Source organism: Anomaloglossus baeobatrachus, chromosome 3 (assembly GCF_048569485.1).
Source record: "Anomaloglossus baeobatrachus isolate aAnoBae1 chromosome 3, aAnoBae1.hap1, whole genome shotgun sequence".
Taxonomy (NCBI): Eukaryota; Metazoa; Chordata; class Amphibia; order Anura; family Aromobatidae; genus Anomaloglossus; species Anomaloglossus baeobatrachus.
Genome location: NC_134355.1, coordinates 672,555,275 through 672,576,529, shown reverse-complemented (window position 1 = coordinate 672,576,529; position 21,255 = coordinate 672,555,275). Strand labels below are relative to the sequence as shown.

Genomic DNA, 21,255 nt, shown 5'->3' with positions numbered 1-21,255 from the left:
ACACCCCTGGACCACTGGCCACACATGAGGTCAAAGTGACTCCCTCTGCCTCATTACAGTGAATTTTCCATTGGGAATTTTGTCTGAATCACGTTTTTCAGAGATTTACATGTAATCCCAGGTGTAAGTGCTCACCGTAGAAAGCAGGATAAATGTGAGCTGCACCGTGCTACATTTTTTTTTATTTATTTAATGCATTTATTCCTGCTCTTTTTTTGGGGGGGGTAAAGGAACAATGCGATTTATGGGGCAAACGTAAAAAAATTGCAAAAACTAGATAGTCCAATATCACTTTCCATTTATTCTGAATGCACCAAATCTTTATTAATTTCTCACCAAGAAGAAAAAGTTTCCATTTACATTCATAAAATCTTGCTAAAAATGAGTTCCATATTCAAAAGAAATTGATTTTTTTTTGTTTGTTTTGCATCAATTAAAACTCACTTCGGAATTAACAAATTATATAAAAATTAGCACGAAAAAAAAGGCCACGTAGAAAAGGAAAAGTCCAGATTAAAGGAATTTACAATTATAATGATACAATTCAACAAATAGATGATACATTGGAGCAGAAAAGGCATCCGTTGGCATTGTCACCAGTGAGCATTATAATATTAGGGATTGGATACATTGACGACGTTCTAATGCATCTGACGACTCTAGAGGAAAACGGCATTAAGCATTTGATGTGGTGGCTCCGTTATTGCTATCACAAGGTGCTGCGGAGACAGTGGTGCTTCATCATAAGTTTAATCCTTATCAAAGTTGTGCTAATGGGTAAATCTAATAACCAAGCAGTTGAGCGGTGTTTGAGTCTATTGTGCAGTTTTGCGTTTTAGTCCCATCTTCATATCGATTGTCTTTGTAAATACAAGCAATTACAAAATTTACTGCATATTAAAATTTTCCTCCGTTCTTAAACTATCAACAATGTTTATTTTCTTTACATCCTGTTGCCATGGATACCGACCACTACTGTAAGAGCTTGTAAGCACTGTTTTAAAGCTGGCCACAAAGTCTTGTATAAATCATTTTAGCAGGGGCATTGGCCGGGGCGGAGGATCCTCTCCAGATGCTGCTTCACACAGATCAATTGTCCTGCAAATGATCTGGAAATTGTGAAAAATCCCCAATAATCGGACCCCCCCCCTTTAATGGTGCCATGGGCGGCCACCTAGTCTGCCTGAAAACACTCAGTTTCTATGGATTTTACCCAATAATTTTTGAAATAAGCAAAAGTGGGACCTCGCCTCCACAGACAGAAACTGATAATCACAATGCTATTGTTAGAGCTTAAAAGGAATCTGTCAGCAGGTTTTTGCTATGTCAGCTGAAGCCAGCATGCTGCAAAGGTTAACACAGAGGACTCCGGAATGCCTGTCTTGTCAAGGTCCGATCTGTTGTCTATTTTCTATGTTTGTTTAAGCAGCAGGACCCTTAGAATTGCTGGACTACAGGTAGTCCGGAACGCCCCCTCCTGTGTTTGACACTGCATTGTCAATGTGACAATGCTGACTTTTTCCATACACCAATACTGACTGTTTCCATACACGAATACTAACTGTTTCCATATGTCCCAATGTAGACTGTTTCCATATAGCCCAATGCTGACTATTTCTATACACCAATGTTGACTGTTTCCATATAACCCAATACTGACTGTTTCCATACTCAAATACTGTTTTCATACCCAATGCTGACTGTTTCCATACCCCAATGCTGACTGCTTCCATATCCCAATATTGTTTCCATACCCCAATACTGACTGTTTCCATATAGCCCAATGCTGACTGTTTCCATACACCAATGCTGAATGTTTGTATACCCAATACTGTTTCTATACCTCAATGCTGACTGTTTCCATGTCCAAAGCTGGCTGTTTCCATACCCAAATATTGTTTCCATATCCAATGCTGACTGTTTCCATACCCCAATGCTGACTGTTTCCATACCCCAATGTTGACTGTTTCCATATATTCCAATGCTGACTTTTTCCATACCACAATGCTGTTTCCATATACCCCAATGCTGACTGTTTCCATATAGCCCAATGCTGATTGTTTCCATATAGCCCAATGCTGTTTCCATGTAGCTCAATGCTGTTTCCATACCCCAATGCTGACTGTTTCCATACCCCAATGCTGACTGTTTCTATACCATAATGCTGACTGTTTCCATATATCCCAATGCTGACTGTTTCCATACCCCAATGCTGACTGTCTCCATGTAGCCCAATGCTGATTATTTCCATATAGCCCATGTTCTATAGTGGATGTTCTTTCTGCTACACCCCTGTATGTATATTACAAAGCATGGGATATGTCGAGCAGTAGTAATGCATCTGATGAAAGTCTCCAGTGTAGGCATGGACATTGGGCTGCATCTTCTTCTCTGGGTTTGCGCTGACTGCCATGCATTACTGCAGAGGACGTCGCCCTGTGCATGTTGTTGGGTGGTGCGATAAGCTGGTGCTAGTATAAGGCAGCAGAACTCTATGGATATTACTGGGAGTTTTACCTCCTGGAACGTTTTGGAAAATTCTAACAGAGGGAAAACCTCCTGGAGTTGATGTTCATTTTGGTAACGCCGATAAGTTTGAGGGGCGTAGAAAGGCCAAAGGAGGACATCATAGGGAAGTCACATAGGAGGTCGGAGAGCTCGTCCCTTTCCTCCAGTTCGTAGGTGGCATCGTTCAGCATCCGGCGGTGGAGGTGACAGGTCTGCTCAATCTTCAGCTTGTTGATGTCACTGCGGAGCCTCATCAGCTGCCGGGCCAACTGCTGGTCCTGAAGACGCATCTCTGTCTAAAATAAAAAAAAATACATTAATACAGCAGGAATCATTTTTCAACATTTTTTTTTTTGCACTGATAATGATAGATCATCGTTGGCCAAGACCATACAGCAGTATAACAAGACAGGTTCCACTCAGAACAGGCCTCGCCATGGCTGACAACCGAAGCGGAGTCCATGTGCTCAGTGTCATATTCTTTTCAGAATAGATGTATGAGTGCTGCCAGCATTAATGCATAGGATACAGGGGTGGGGGGGGGGTCCGCCTGTAACTGCTCAGAACATACGCTGCAAACTGCAGAAGTTATAGGGTTGCAGGGGTCCGCCTGTTAGTGCTCAAACCATACACCGCACACTGCAGAGGTTACAGGGTTGGGGGCGGTCTGCCTGTCAGTGCACAGACTATACACCACACACTGCATTCCATTGCTCTGCATAGCTGTCGTCCCAGAAGGAGGTCTCTTCTACAAATGATGCACAAGAAAGCATGCAAACATTTTGCTGAAGGCAAGCAGACTGAGGACATGGATTACTGGAACCATCCTGTGTTCTGATGAGACCAAGATAAACTTATTTGCTTCAGATGGTGTCAGGCGTGTATGGGGGCAACCAGGTGAGGAGGACAAAGACAAGTGTGTCCTGCCTACAGTCAGGCATGGTGGTGCAGGTTCATGGTTTGGGGCTGCATGAGTGCTGCCAGCTGTGAGGAGCTACAGTTCATTGAAGGAACCATGAATGACAACATGTCCTGTGACATACTGTAGCACAGCATGATCCCCTGCTTTATTATTCCAATATGATGATCCCAAACACCTCCAAGACTGCCACTGCCTCACTAAAGAAACTGTGGGTAAAGGTGCTGGACCAGCAAAATTTCTCCAGACCTGAACCCTATAGAGCATCTGAGGGGCCTCCTCAAATGGAAGGTGGAGGAGCGCAAGGTCTGTAGCATCCACCAGCTCCGGGATGTCGTCATGGAGGATGGAAGAGAAACCAGCGGCTCCTGTGAAGCTCTAGTGACCTCCAGGCCCAAGAGAGTTAAGGCAGAGCTGGAAAATAATAGCGGCCACACACAATATTCACAATTTGGGCACAATTTGTCCATTTTCACATAGGGGTGTACTCACTTTTGTTGAAGTGGTTTAGACATTAATGGCTGTGTGTTAAGTTATTTAGAGGACACCACGTTTACCCTGTTATACAAGCTGCGCAGTGTCATCCCAGGAAAAAATATAATAAAATATTTACAAAAATGTGAGGGGTGTACTCACTTTTGTGATATACTGTACATTTTTGTGTTACTCTTTACTGCATGGTGTCTTTCTCCTTATTTACACATAAGTAATTGCTTAGCCTTGTTGGAGAATCTGTTTCTGAATCCGTTTATCCATTTCAGTGCAGGAAAGAAAGCCCAGAAATCACTCTCTGCTGAACCCGAGCAGTGTCATCAGCATCAGGAGCAGACATACTGTCACTGCACCGGGATCCAAAGTTTGACGAGGCAACTAGTTCAGCTGGATATGCCTCTGGACGCACATTCAGCTCTAATCTATTGCGGTGCAGGAGACCTGTTGTGCCACTGTACTGCAATACAAGACACCAACCAATCAGAGGCCAGTGGCTGACATCGGCATACCTGTGACGGTCAGCGCAAGACAGTGAAATCAAACGCCATGGTGGGCATGCTGAACTCCGCTACCCATTACTGTAGAACAGGACATTGGGTGACGTGGAAGAAGAAGGTGAGAAGAATAGTTTATTTCTTTATTTTTCTTTATGTATTTGGAGAAAAGCAGAGAACAGTTTCTCAGGAAGGGGCCAGGATGGGTAATATACTATGAAGGGGGCCAAGATGGGGCACATGATACCAATAAGGGGCCAGGATGGGGAATATTATATTAGGACGGGGCCAGGATGTGGCATATTATACTATGAAGGGGTCAGGATGGGGCACATTATACCAGGAAGGGGTCAGGATGGGGCAAATTATACTATGAAGGGAACAGGATGGGGCTCATTATACTATGAAGGGGCCAAGATGGCGCTCATTATACCAGGAAGGGGCCTATGATGAGGCACATTTTACTAGGAAGAGGCCCAAGATGGGGCACATTATACCAGAAAGGGGCCAGGATGGAGTACATTAGACCATGGGTGGGAACAGGATGGGGCACATTATACCAGGAAGGTTCCAGGATTGGGGATATTAAACAAAGGAGGGGACCAATATTATACCAGGAAGTGGCCAGGATGGGGCACATTACACCAGGAAGGGGCCAGGATGGGGCACATTACACCAGGAAGGGGCCAGGATGGGGCACATTACAACAGGAAGGGGCCAGGGTGGGGCACATTACACCAGGAAGGGGCCAGGGTGGGGCACATTACACCAGGAAGGGGCCAGGATGGGGAACATTACACCAGGAAGGGGCCAGGGTGGGGCACATTACACCAGGAAGGGGCCAGGGTGGGGCACATTACACCAGGAAGGGGCCAGGATGGGGCATATTACACCAGGAAGGGGCCATGGTGGGGCACATTACACCAGGAAGGGGCCAGGATGGGGCACATTACACCAGGAAGGGGCCAGCGTAGGGCACATTATACCAGAAAGGGGCCAGGATGGAGCACATTAGACCAAGGTGCCGACCAGGATGGGGCACATTATACCAGGAAGGTTCCAGGATTGGGGACATTAAATTAAGGAGGGGACCAACATTATACCAGGAAGGGGCCAGAATGGGGCACATTACACTATGAAGGGGCCAGGATGCGGCACATTACACCAGGAAGGGGCCAGGGTGGGGCACATTACACCAGAAAGGGGCCAGGGTGGGGCACATTACACCAGGAAGGGGCCAGGATGGGGCACATTACACCAGGAAGGGGCCAGGGTGGGGCACATTACACCAGGAAGGGGCCAGGGTGGGGCACATTACACCAGGAAGGGGCCAGGATGGGGAACATTACACCAGGAAGGGGCCAGGATGGGGCACATTACATCAGGAAGGGGCCAGGATGGGGCACATTACACCAGGAAGGGGCCAGGGTGGGGCACATTACACCAGGAAGGGGCCAGGATGGGGCACATTACACCAGGAAGGGGCCAGCGTAGGGCACATTATACCAGAAAGGGGCCAAGATGGAGCACATTAGACCAAGGAGCCGACCAGGATGGGGCACATTATACCAGGAAGGTTCCAGGATTGGGGACATTAAATTAAGGAGGGGACCAACATTATACCAGGAAGGGGCTAGAATGGGGCACGTTACACTATGAAGGGGCCAGGATGCAGCACATTACACCAGGAAGGGGCCAGGGTGGGGCACATTACACCAGAAAGGGGCCAGGGTGGGGCACATTACACCAGGAAGGGGCCAGGATGGGGCACATTACACCAAGAAGGGGCCAGGATGGGGCACATTACACCAGGAAGGGGCCAGGATGAGGCACATTACACCAGGAAGGGGCCAGGGTGGGGCACATTATACCAGAAAGGGGCCAGGGTGGAGCACATTAGACCAAGGAGGGGACCAGGATGGGGCACATTATACCAGGAAGGGTCCGGGATTGAAGACATTAAACCAAGGAGGGGACAAACATTATACTAGTAAGGGACCAGGATGGGGCACATTACACCAGGAAGGGGCCAGGGTGGGGCACATTACACCAGGAAGGGGACAGGATGGGGCACATTACACCAGGAAGGGGCCAGGATGGGGCACATTACACCAGGAAGGGGCCAGGATGGGGCACATTACACCAGGAAGGGGCCAGGATGAGGTATATTACACCAGGAAGGGGCCAGGGTGGGGCACATTACACCAAGAAGGGGACAAACATTATACCAGGAAGGGGCCAGGATGGGGCACATTACACCAAGGAGGGGACCATGATGGGGTGCTTGATACCTGGAAAATGACCAGGATCTTCTGACTAAAGGAACTAGTGTGTGGTTTTGCATCTCACACTATTTAAGAAAAAAGTGGCTCAGCTGTAATACCAGGCACAACCTACCGATTCTGGTGGCGCTGTCTCTAGGAAAAAGCATTGATTTTAATATTTTAACAATTTTAGTTGCAAATAACTCCTGCATGTATTCTTCTTTACTCTCACTCCATGGACCCATCACACAGGCACTAACATTGTTTACAGCTATTAAAACCAGGCCCATTCAGAGAATGTTCTTAGGCCGCACTGAACGCTATTTTTATTTTTACAGTCTCCCAGAAAAAGCTTGTAAAGTAGATTAGATTGAAAAGGGCAATTCCACGGCTGCTATTTTCAATGGACGCAAAGAAATCCTTCACTTTGGCCGCGACCCAAAGGCATTTCTCACCAGCGCAGAAGATGTGAGATGGGCCCGGCCCCAGGAGATCTCCTCGGATCACTCCGCCATCTACTTTACACTTATTATTTATCAGATAACTAAGACTTGGACCAGATCCATGCACTAAATACCGCAACAAATGGGGTCTGGCCGTCTGCTGCTCAGCGCCAAAGCAAAAAGCAAGAAATGCAGAATTATATCCCTGAGGGAACAAATGCTAGATATATGCAAAATGCAGCACAAAGTAGTATAAGGGAATATAAAGATGTGCAATAGATCAATCTACAGCAATCACTCCTAAATAATAAAGATTAGATGTGAAAAATAAATATACAAAAAATAACTACTATAATACTGGCCCTATGTACAAGAATATAACTACTATAATACTGCCCCTATGTACAAGAATATAACTACTATAATACTGCTCCTATATACAAGAATATAACTACTATAATACTGCCCCTATGTACAAGAATATAACTACTATAATACTGCCCCTATGTACAAGATTATAACTACTATAATACTGCCCCCTATGTACAAGAATATAACTACTATAATACTGCACCCTATGTACAAGAATATAACTACTATAATACTGCTCTTATGTACAAGAATATAACTACTATAATACTGCCCCTATGTACAAGAATATAACTACTATAATACTGCCTCCTATGTACAAGAATATAACTACTATAATACTGCCCCTATGTACAAGAATATAACTACTATAATACTGCTCCTATGTACAAGAATATAACTACTATAATACTGCCCCTATGTACAAGAATATAACTACTATAATACTGCCCCTATGTACAAGATTATAACTACTATAATACTGCCCCCTATGTACAAGAATATAACTACTATAATACTGCACCCTATGTACAAGAATATAACTACTATAATACTGCTCTTATGTACAAGAATATAACTACTATAATACTGCCCCTATGTACAAGAATATAACTACTATAATACTGCTCCTATGTACAATAATATAACTACTATAATACTGCCCCTATGTACAAGAATATAACTACTATAATACTGCTCCTATGTACAAGATTATAACTACTATAATACTGCTCCTATGTACAAGAATATAACTACTATAATACTGCCCCCTATGTACAAGAATATAACTACTATAATACTGCTCCTATGTACAAGAATATAACTACTATAATACTGCCCCTATGTACAAGAATATAACTACTATAATACTGCCCCTATGTACAAGAATATAACTACTATAATACTGCCTCCTATGTACAAGAATATAACTACTATAATACTGCTCCTATGTACAGGAATATAACTACTATAATACTGCCCCTATGTACAAGAATATAACTACTATAATACTGCCCCTATATACAAGAATATAACTACTATAATACTGCCCCTATGTACAAGAATATAACTACTATAATACTGTCCCTATGTACAAGAATATAACTGCTATAATACTGCCCCTATATACAAGAATATAACTACTATAATACTGCTCCTATGTACAAGAATATAACTACTATAATACTGCCCCTATGTACAAAAATATAACTATTATAATACTGCTCCTATGTACAAGAATATAACTATTATAATACTGCCCCTATGTACAAGAATATAACTACTATAATACTGCTCCTATATACAAGAATATATCTACTATAATACTGCTCCCTATGTACAAGAATATAACTACTATAATACTGCCCCTATGTACAAGAATATAACTACTATAATACTGCCCCCTATCTACAAGAATATAACTACTATAATACTGAACCCTATGTACAAGAATATAACTACTATAATACTGCCCCCTATGTACAAGAATATAACTACTATAATACTGTCCCTATGTACAAGAATATAACTACTATAATACTGCCCATATGTACAAGAATATAACTACTATAATACTGCCCCCTATCTACAAGAATATAACTACTATAATACTGAACCCTATGTACAAGAATATAACTACTATAATACTGCCCCCTATGTACAAGAATATAACTACTATAATACTGCCCATATGTACAAGAATATAACTACTATAATACTGCTCCTATGTACAAGAATATAACTACTATAATACTGCCCATATGTACAAGAATATAACTACTATAATACTGCCCCTATGTACAAGAATATAACTACTATAATACTGCTCCTATATACAAGAATATATCTACTATAATACTGCTCCCTATGTACAAGAATATAACTACTATAATACTGCCCCTATGTACAAGAATATAACTACTATAATACTGCCCCCTATCTACAAGAATATAACTACTATAATACTGAACCCTATGTACAAGAATATAACTACTATAATACTGCCCCCTATGTACAAGAATATAACTACTATAATACTGTCCCTATGTACAAGAATATAACTACTATAATACTGCCCCCTATGTACAAGAATATAACTACTATAATACTGCCCCCATGTACAAGAATATAACTACTATAATACTGCCCCTATGTACAAGAATATAACTACTATAATACTGCCCCTATGTACAAGAATATAACTACTATAATACTGCCCCCTATGTACAAGAATATAACTACTATAATACTGCCCATATGTACAAGAATATAACTACTATAATACTGAACCCTATGTACAAGAATATAACTACTATAATACTGCCCCTATGTACAAGAATATAACTACTATAATACTGCCCCTATGTACAAGAATATAACTACTATAATACTGCCCCCTATGTACAAGAATATAACTACTATAATACTGCCCATATGTACAAGAATATAACTACTATAATACTGCCCCTATGTACAAGAATATAACTACTATAATACTGCCCAGATGTACAAGAATATAACTACTAAAATACTGCCCCCTATGTACAAGAATATAACTACTATAATACTGCCCATATGTACAAGAATATAACTACTATAATACTGCCCCCTATGTACAAGAATATAACTACTATAATACTGCCCATATGTACAGGAATATAACTACTATAATACTGCTTCTATGTACAAGAATATAACTACTATAATAGTGCCCCCTATGTACAAGAATATAACTACTATAATACTGCTCCTATGTACAGGAATATAACTACTATAATACTGCCCCCTATGTACAAGAATATAACTACTATAATACTGCCCCCTATGTACAAGAATATAACTACTATAATACTGCTCCTATGTACAGAAATATAACTACTATAATACTGCCCCTATGTACAAGAATATAACTACTATAATACTGCCTCTATGTACAAGAATATAACTACTATAATACTGCCCCTATGTACAAGAATATAACTACTATAATACTGCCTCTATGTACAAGAATATAACTACTATAATACTGCCCCCTATGTAGAAGAATATAACTACTATAATACTGCTCCTATGTACAGGAATATAACTACTATAATACTGCCCCTATGTACAAGAATATAACTACTATAATACTGCCTCTATGTACAAGAATATAACTACTATAATACTGCTCCTATGTACAAGAATATAACTACTATAATACTGCTCCTATGTACAGGAATATAACTACTATAATACTGCCCCCTATGTACAAGAATATAACTACTATAATACTGCTCCTATGTACAAGAATATAACTACTATAATACTGCCCCTATATACAAGAATATAACTACTATAATACTGCCCCTATGTACAAGAATATAACTACTATAATACTGCCCCTATGTACAAGAATATAACTACTATAATACTGCCCCTATGTACAAGAATATAACTACTATAATACTGCCCCTATATACAAGAATATAACTACTATAATACTGCCTCTATGTACAAGAATATAACTACTATAATACTGCCCCTATGTACAAGAATATAACTACTATAATACTGCCTCCTATGTACAAGTATATAACTACTATAATACTGCTCCTATGTACAGGAATATAACTACTATAATACTGCCCCTATGTACAAGAATATAACTACTATAATACTGCCCCTATATACAAGAATATAACTACTATAATACTGCCCCTATGTACAAGAATATAACTACTATAATACTGCCCCTATGTACAAAAATATAACTATTATAATACTGCTCCTATGTACAAGAATATAACTATTATAATACTGCGCCTATGTACAAGAATATAACTACTATAATACTGCTCCTATATACAAGAATATATCTACTATAATACTGCTCCCTATGTACAAGAATATAACTACTATAACACTGCCCCTATGTACAAGAATATAACTACTATAATACTGCCCCCTATCTACAAGAATATAACTACTATAATACTGCACCCTATGTACAAGAATATAACTACTATAATACTGCCACCTATGTACAAGAATATAACTACTATAATACTGTCCCTATGTACAAGAATATAACTACTATAATACTGCCTCCTATGTACAAGAATATAACTACTATAATACTGCCCCCTATGTACAAGAATATAACTACTATAATACTGCTCCTATGTACAGGAATATAACTACTATAATACTGCCCCTATGTACAAGAATATAACTACTATAATACTGCCTCTATGTGCAAGAATATAACTACTATAATACTGCTCCTATGTACAAGAATATAACTACTATAATACTGCCTCTATGTACAAGAATATAACTACTATAATACTGCTCCCTATGTACAAGAATATAACTACTATAATACTGCTCCTATGTACAAGAATATAACTACTATAATTCTGCCCCCTATGTACAAGAATATAACTACTATAATACTGCCTCTATGTACAAGAATACAACTACTATAATACTGCCCCCTATGTACAAGAATATAACTACTATAATACTGCTCCTATGTACAGGAATATAACTACTATAATACTGCCCCTATGTACAAGAATATAACTACTATAATACTGCTCCTATGTACAAGAATATAACTACTATAATACTGCCTCTATGTACAAGAATATAACTACTATAATACTGCTCCTATGTACAAGAATATAACTACTATAATACTGCCCCCTATGTACAAGAATATAACTACTATAATACTGCCCCCTATGTACAAGAATATAACTACTGTAATACTGCCTCTATGTACAAGAATATAACTACTATAATACTGCTTCTATGTACAAGAATATAACTACTATAATACTGCCTCTATGTACAAGAATATAACTACTATAATACTGCCCCCTATGTACAAGAATATAACTACTATAATACTGCTTCTATGTACAAGAATATAACTACTATAATACTGCCTCTATGTACAAGAATATAACTACTATAATACTGCCCCTATGTACAAGAATATAACTACTATAATACTGCCTCTATGTACAAGAATATAACTACTATAATACTGCTCCTATGTACAAGAATATAACTACTATAATACTGCCTCTATGTACAAGAATATAACTACTATAATACTGCTCCTATGTACGTACAGGAATATATAACATTTGAATACATTATGCACTGAGGTTTCTGGGTCTGGGGGAAGTGACCTCCCTTGATCTGGGGTGTGTGTTGGAGACTGGCGCTTTGTTTGGCTTTTTACAGCATTTGGCAGTATGAGGGGATGAGGCCGGGTCTTTTATGCGCTGGAACAAGTGGATGTTGAGCTCCTCGGTGCAGGCTGGCGTCTGGGTGAGATGTATTTTTGGAAAGGACGGAATTTTAAGGATCATCCTGTTACTGACATAAATACTAAAAGACCCCGGCGGTGGAGATCAGAAGCCGCTGCCAGTCACTGGTATAATGCTGCTGCTCCTGTATGGACATCCTTTGTGCAGACGGAGTTTTTTCGAGGTGTTCATAAATAATGAGTTTTTCAAACAGAACCCAATACAACAATTAATCCTGAGGTTTTGGAGACATTTTTCATTTCCAGAATCGCAGAACGTCCTTTCTTCTTTTTAAAAACTCTGTAGCATCTCCTTTCTAAAAAAAAGACATCATGTGTATTTCTAATATATAAAGCTCAGTGTATGTGTGTATATATGTGTATGTGTGTATGTCCGCTAAAGGAATCCGCACCGTCGCATTTACAATCACGAAATTTTGCACAGACGCCCCATGTGACCCAGGGAACGTCATAGACTATGTTTGGGCTGGAAAATTTAACCCCGCACTTTCCAGTTACGCTACAAAAATCCTGCAGCCATTAAACTGAATGGAGGTGGGAGCTACAGGCTATTAATAGCAACTGTCAGTGGTTGCTATAGGAACAAAATAAACTGTTAGTATAAGAAGCTTATGTGTGAGGTAAAAAGATGTCAGTGGTGAGACAGATAGAGAAAGACAAAGACAGATGGGGAAAGAGACAGTTGGGCAAAGAGACAGCCGGGCACAGAGACAGACCTGGAAATAGACAGACCTGGAAACAGAGAGAGCGGGAAAGAGACAGAGCGGGAAAGAGACAGCCAGAGACAGAGCGGGAAAGAGACAGCCGGGCAAAGAGACAGAGCGGGAAAGAGACAGGGCAGTAAAGAGACAGCCAGGCAAAAAGACAGAGCAGTAAAGAGACAGAGCGGGAAAGAGACAGCCGGGCAAAGAGACAGAGCGGGAAAGAGACAGAGCAGTAAAGAGACAGCCGGGCAAAAAGACAGAGCAGTAAAGAGACAGAGCGGGAAAGAGACAGCCGGGCTAAGAGACAGAGCGGCAAAGAGACAGACGGGCAAAGAGACAGACGGGCAAAGAGACAGACGGGCAAAGAGACAGACGGGCAAAGAGACAGACAGGCAAAAAGACAGACGGGCAAAGAGACAGAGCGGGAAAGAGGCAGAGCGGGAAAGAGACAGACGGGGAAAGAGACAGACCGGGAATGAGACAGAGCGGCAAAGAGACAGACGGGCAAAGAGACAGAGCGGGAAAGAGACAGAGCGGCAAAGAGACAGAGCGGCAAAGAGACAGACGGGCAAAGAGACAGACGGGCAAAGAGACAGACGGGCAAAGAGACAGAGTGGGAAAGAGACAGAGCGGGAAAGAGACAGAGCGGGAAAGAGACAGCCGGGCAAAGAGACAGAGCGGGAAAGAGACAGAGCGGCAAAGAGACAGATAGGCAAAGAGACAGAGTGGGAAAGAGACAGAGTGGGAAAGAGACAGAGTGGGAAAGAGACAGAGCGGGAAAGAGACAGAGCGGGAAAGAGACAGAGCGGGAAAGAGACAGATGGGCAAAGAGACAGACGGGCAAAGAGACAGAGCGGGAAAGAGACAGAGCGGGAAAGAGACAGAGCGGGAAAGAGACAGAGCGGGAAAGAGACAGCCGGGCAAAGAGACAGAGCGGGAAAGAGACAGGGCAGTAAAGAGACAGCCGGGCAAAAAGACAGAGCAGTAAAGAGACAGAGCGGGAAGAGACAGCCGGGCAAAGAGACAGAGCGGGAAAGAGACAGAGCGGGAAAGAGACAGCCGGGTAAAGAGACAGAGCGGGAAAGAGACAGAGCGGGAAAGAGACAGTCGGGCAAAGAGACAGAGCGGGAAAGAGACAGAGCAGTAAAGAGACAGCCGGGCTAAGAGACAGAGCGGGAAAAAGACAGAGCGGCAAAGAGACAGATGGGCAAAGAGACAGATGGGCAAAGAGACAGACAGGCAAAAAGACAGACGGGCAAAGAGACAGAGCGGGAAAGAGACAGACGGGCAAAGAGACAGACCGGGAATGAGACAGAGCGGCAAAGAGACAGAGCGGCAAAGAGACAGACGGGCAAAGAGACAGACGGGCAAAGAGACAGAGCGGGAAAGAGACAGAGCGGCAAAGAGACAGAGCGGCAAAGAGACAGATAGGCAAAGAGACAGAGCGGGAAAGAGACAGAGTGGGAAAGAGACAGACAGGCAAAGAGACAGACGGGCAAAGAGACAGACGGGCAAAGAGACAGACAGGCAAAGAGATAGCCGGGCAAAAAAACAGCCAGGCAAAGAGACAGACAGGCAAAGAGAGAGACGGGCAAAGAGAGAGAGATTGAGACAGATTGATGCAAATACTGACAGAGAGATAGAAACAGACAGACAAGGAAAGAGACAGACAGAGACTGGGAGAGAGACAGAGAGACAGTTACTATCCCGGGCAACGCCGGGTACTACAGCTAGTACCTAAATATTTCTTGAAGCAGATATCACTTAAAAACTCACTTTTGAATGCCCCAAAGTACCCAGTGTGAACAAGAGGCTATACGCAGAGTCTTTTTGATGAGATTTTGGAGTAGAAACCAATAGGAAACTGAGTGCAAACTCTTCAAATAATCCTCAAAAATGCAAAACTTTGGTATTGCTCAGTTTCTTCAGCAAAAAGGCTCCTTGGACACATACTCACTAAGCAGAAACTGCAACATTTTTATGAGTTTTATGATTTGGAGAGTTTCTGCTCAGTTTTTCCTCTAAGGCCCTGCAGATTTACCCGCCGTTTTGCCACGGATTTCGCTGCAGAAATGCTGCAGGAAAATGTTGATAACATTAGTACAGTCCTTCTCCAGCAAAATCTATGGTGATTAAATAAAGCTGTGCGCACACTGCGTTTTTTGTCCCTGCGGAATTTCCGCTGCGGAATTAATGTGCACGTCACTTCTTTTCTGCAGGTAAAAAAACGCACCAAAACCGTAACGAAATCTGCATGCGGTTTTGCTGCGTTTTGGTGCGAATTTGGTGCAGAATTTCTGTGGTTTTGCCGCAAGTTGGTCCCTGCGGTTTTTTAACAATATTTAATGGCAAAACCGCAGGGACCAACCTGCGGAAAACCGCAGAAATTCCGCACCAAATTCACACCAAAACTTGGCAAAGCCGCATGCGGATTTCGTTGCGGTTTTGGTGCGGTTTTTTACCGCAGGAGAGAAATTCTTTCACAGGGTCCGGTTTTCCTTAAGAAAAAGTCATTTTCTAGTGTGCACATTGCCTAAAGCTAAACAAAGAAAACCCAAAAACCTCCGGGTGCACATACTCACTGAGCAGAAACTCCAAGATATTCAGAAGTTTTGTAATTTGGAGAGTTTCTGCTCAGTTTCTCTTCTAAAAACTGCTAAAAAAAAAAAAACCCTCCGTGTGCACATAATTACTGAGCGGAAACCGCAAGATGTTGAGAATTTTTCTGACTTGGAGCGTTTGTGCTCAATTTCACCTCTAAAAACTGCTAAAAATAAAACCTCTCGCCTAAAATTACATGACCTCTTTTGCAGGCTGATTCCACCCAGAATCCAACTTAAGGCTATGTGCGCGCTAGAAAGTGCCTTTTTCTTAAGAAAAAAACGGACCCTCTGAAAGAATCCCGCACCCGCGGTAAAAACCGCACCCACGTTTTTGCCGCGATTTTCCACGGTTTTGCCGCGGAATTAGTGCGGATTTTCCGCAAGTTGGTTCCCGCGGATTTTTACCATTATCTATGGCAAAAAAAAACGCAGGTACCTGCGGAAAAAAAGTGACATGCTCATTAATTACGTGAGGAAAATCCGCGGATACAAAAAAAACGCAGTGTGCGCACAGCATTTTTTAAAACCCATAGGTTTTGCCGGGGAATTGACTGCAGCAATGTTAGACACATTTTCTTCAGCAAATCCGCGCCAAATCCGCGCCAAATCCGCGTCAAAATCCGCGGTAAATCCGCAGCGTGCGCACAGGGCCTTAAAAGGTGCAGCAGCGGCACATAAAATGGACATTGTGCACAGTAATGTCACAATACTTGCTGTGCACATGTTCAGACGTTTATCACTTGTTTCCACGTTAGATTTTGGAAACAGTAAATGACCGGCTCATTCTTCAGCCGACTTCCCTATACTTTATAATATAGAGGAAAAGATGTCACCGTTACCTGGGAAAACTCAGCAGCTGCTCCGGCATCTACAAAGACACAGAGTGCAAATATCCTGAGTGTTTCCACCCAAAAAAAGGACCCATTTTTTTTTCTAAGTTGTTATTAGACTTGCTATGGTTTTTTTCTTATCCTTTTTTTCTCCGACGGAGGCAGACTGTTTATACTGTTTTATCCATTGATTTTTAACAATGTAACAGTTGAAAATGGATGAAACTCGGATATTCTGAAGCAGGGGCATAACGATCGCGGTCGCGACTGTGAACAACCCGGGAGTACAGGGGACCCAATGGACCCACAGGCCCCAACTCCTGTTTTAGCTGGATGTGCATTCGAAGGCGCACATCCAGCTGAAATACTGTGCAGCACAAACACTCATCAGGTCCCTGCACCGCGATGTGCCGGTCGCCAATTAAGGCTATGAATATTCACTGCTCCCCCCTCCCATAATCCAGAGCAAGGGGAGCAGAGAATATGTCAGCACCTGACAACCGATTGCGCTGTAAGTGGGCGCACAGTGACATCATGCACTGCGCCGCTTGCACACTGGTCAGATGCGGCATTCCATTATTGGAAGAGGACACCAGGGGAGCGGGGGGGGGGAAGGTGAGTATAATTGTTTATTTTTATTACTTTGTGCAGCATCTGTGGATATCATATGTACCAGAATGCGGCCAGGATGGAGACATAAACCAGGCTGGGGTCATTATAGGGAATGTATACCAGGATGGGGCCATTATGGGGCATGTAAAACAGGATGGGGCCATTATGGGGAATGTATACCAGAATGGGGCCATTATGGGGAATGTATACCAGAATGGGGCTATTATGGGGAATGTATGCCAGGATGGGGCCATTATGGGGAATGTATACCAGGATGGGGCCATTATGGGGAATGTATACCAGAATGGGGCTATTATGGGGAATGTATACCAGAATGGGGCCATTATGGGGAATGTATACCAGAATGGGGCCATTATGGGGAATGTATGCCAGGATGGGGCCATTATGGGGAATGTATACCAGGATGGGGCCATTATGGGGACATCTATACCAGGATGGGGCCATTATGGGGAATGTATACCAGGATGGGGCCATTATGGGGACATCTATACCAGGATGGGGCCGTTATGAGGAATGTATACCAGGATAGGGCCATTATGGGGAATGTATACCAGGATGGGGTCATTATGGGGAATGTATACCAGGATGGGGTCATTATGGGGAATGTATACCAGGATGGGGTCATTATGGGGAATGTATACCAGGATGGGGTCATTATGGGGAATGTATACCAGTATGGGGCCATTTTGGGGAATGTATACCAGGATGGGGCCAGGATGGGGCCATTATGGGGAATGTATACTAGAATGGGGCCATTATCGGACATGTATACCAGGATGGGGTCATGAAGAGGATATATATACCAGGATAGGGCAATTATGGGGACATATATGCCAGTATGGGGCCATTATGGGGACATCTATACCAGGATAGGGCCATATTTTCCAAAATATAGACATGATGAGGTCAGACACCAGGATGGGGGACATATTTAGCAGGAAGTGGCCCAGGATGGGGGACATTAGTACACTATGGGGGTCAGTACCACACAATGAATACATCTGACCAACATGGCTCAAACTTTGCACCGAGGCCATCGGACTCTAGTTACACCACTGCTCTGAAGTACAAAGTCCGTCTTCAGGTTGTCATCTGTTCTACACGGACCCCTCTAGACTTTAACGGATGAGTCTGATTCGCAAAACGGATGAGGGTAGATCTGAAGAAAAATTGGATCTATGAACTACTGCAGAAACATGATAGAACTCGTATGTGAAATGGTGACGTCTGCATGAGCCGACCGGCTGCGTCCCACAATGAGCTTCTGTTGTTGCAAATTTTTGCATAACTTCTGCTCCTAGTATGTAAACGATGCATTTTTTTAATTGCTTTTTTAATGCTGCAATTTTTGGCTCATGTTTTATACAAAGCTTCTTTGTTTTTGATACTTCCTAGTGTCACTATGTGCAGATTACATGTGGTTTTTCGCATCTAATGTGATCCTTTGAGGAAATTCTGCACATAAAAAAATAAGCATACCCGCAAAACAAATTTTTATGTTGCAGATTTGAAACCACCGCAGTTCAGTGCAACAGTGGACATGAGATTTCTATGGGCGGCCCGGTGGCTCAGTGGTTAGCACTGCAGTCTTGTGGTGGCTCAGTGGTTAGCACTGCAGTCTTGTGGTGGCTCAGTGGTTAGCACTGCAGTCTTGTGGTGGCTCAGTGGTTAGCACTGCAGTCTTGTGGTGGCTCAGTGGTTAGCACTGCAGTCTTGTGGTGGCTCAGTGGTTAGCACTGCAGTCTTGTGGTGGCTCAGTGGTTAGCACTGCAGTCTTGTGGTGGCTCAGTGGTTAGCACTGCAGTCTTGCAGCGCTGGGGTCCTGGGTTCAATTCCCTTCAAGGACACCATCTGCAAGGAGTTTGTATGTTCTCCCCGTGTTTGCGTGGGTTTCCTCCAGGTTCTCCGGTTTCCTCCCACACTCCAAAAAACATACAGTTAGGGACCTTAGATTGTGAGCCCCAATGGGGACAGTGTTGCCAATGTATGTAAAGTGCTATGGAATTAAGAGTGCTATATAAATGAATAAATTATTATTATTATTATTATTATTATTATTATTATTTCTATAAATCCCAACTACTGGGTTGGGACGGTAAGACGCTGTGCCAAAAATGAGGCATCGAAAACTCACCAAAAACTCATAGCGGAAAGTTAACTCTAAGGCCGCTTTCACACTGCCTTCCTCTCCCCGTTCAGTGGTCCCGTTGGGGCTTCCGTTCGAATCACCCGCAAAATGGGTTTTGGACATATGCCCCGACAGGGCCCATGACTATAATGGTGTAGATGGAGTCACCGTGTGCTGTCGACAGGGGCGGGCTGGCCCGGGGGGGCCCCCCAGGCCGCTCTCCCAGCTGTTGTACAGGGCTGCCTGCCTGCTGCATTGTGTCATTTGAACTGTGCGTGACCGTGTCTCCTGTATTGCCTGTCGTTCACCATTTTCGGGAGTATACCCCTATTGGAGGCGGACACCCAGACGCAGTCCTCCAGTAAAAGTCTACTCTTAAAAATGGTGCACGATAGAGCACATGGTGACTTCGTCTGCACCATTATAGTCAGTGGCTCCATCGGCGCATACATCCGAAACCCGTTTCGGATGGAAGCCCCGACGGGACCACTGAACGGGGAGAGGAATGCAGTGTGAAAGCAGCCTTACTTTTAGAGGACACCCGGACAGTAAGCAGGCAACAAAGTAACCCCCTGCCAGGACCCATGGAAGTCAGCTGCAAACTATCGGGAAACCTGACAGTAAATGTGCCCATAAAGGTCAGTGCAGAGTTGGACAAACCAGTTGATTTGGTTAGGGATGAACATATTACAGCTGATTGCTGATGTTCCCGCATTAGCCATGTTGTATACCCTGCAATCATCTTATTTTTGGGGGTCCTTCGCCCGACTACTCAACCTCTGCATTTACGCTGCACGCCACGCTCCATCTCATCGTTACTGTAGACCCTGTGACCCTTCGTGTGAAGGTCGTTAATTAAGTTAATGATCGTTAAGTATTTCTCGCTTGTTTGCATTATTAATAAGACATCAGAACATTGAGAGCATTTAACAGCAGGAAACGGAGATAATAGATGAAGCGGAATATATAATTCATAAAGGGATGAAGAGTAATGGTGTAAAACCAAGATTAAATGGTTAACGTACAGTTTATTCATGAAACGCATCTCTTGCTCCATAAAGGAGGGGGGTGCGAAGATTACAGATTTTATAGTTTAGAGGGGTTCAATAAGAAGAGAGAAAAATGTCTGCTTTCTTGCCTAAAGGTTATAAGTGGTAATACAGCTCATTCACTTCAATGGAGATGACCTGCAATACCAAACCCAACCATAGACAGGTGCGGCGCTGTTTTTGGAAAAAAAAGGAGACTTTTTTTTTAGTTTTTTTAGAATCCTCAATTTTCAAAAAGCTGATCAGTTGTAGATTTTTAAGAGTGGAAAACTACAAATGATACAAATTTGCAGTTTGATCCATATTCTGTACCTTCTCATGATATAATTTTGCTTTTAAAGGAAATTAAAGCAATAAGATATATTGATGATCTATTTTTGGGTGCTTCTATAGGCACTGCAGTATCCAGAATGACCACTACATGTTGTATGGTGCTGTGCTGTTCCAGCTCTGCACTGGTTACTTCCTATTCATATACTAAAGTTTCTCATGATAT

General features: G+C 42.6%; 1 protein-coding gene across 2 annotated transcripts in view; it reads right to left on the bottom strand.

Annotated features, from left to right (window-relative positions):
* Positions 1-281: 281 nt before the first annotated feature.
* Positions 282-21,255, bottom strand: part of FAM167A (family with sequence similarity 167 member A) — an 81,087-nt gene continuing 60,113 nt past the window's right edge. For both annotated transcript variants that reach the window (XM_075341248.1, XM_075341250.1), the window contains exon 3: positions 282-2,804. In XM_075341248.1, the coding sequence (XP_075197363.1) occupies positions 2,541-2,804 (264 nt within the window). In that variant the 3' untranslated portion in view covers positions 282-2,540. The remainder of the gene's footprint in view (positions 2,805-21,255) is intronic.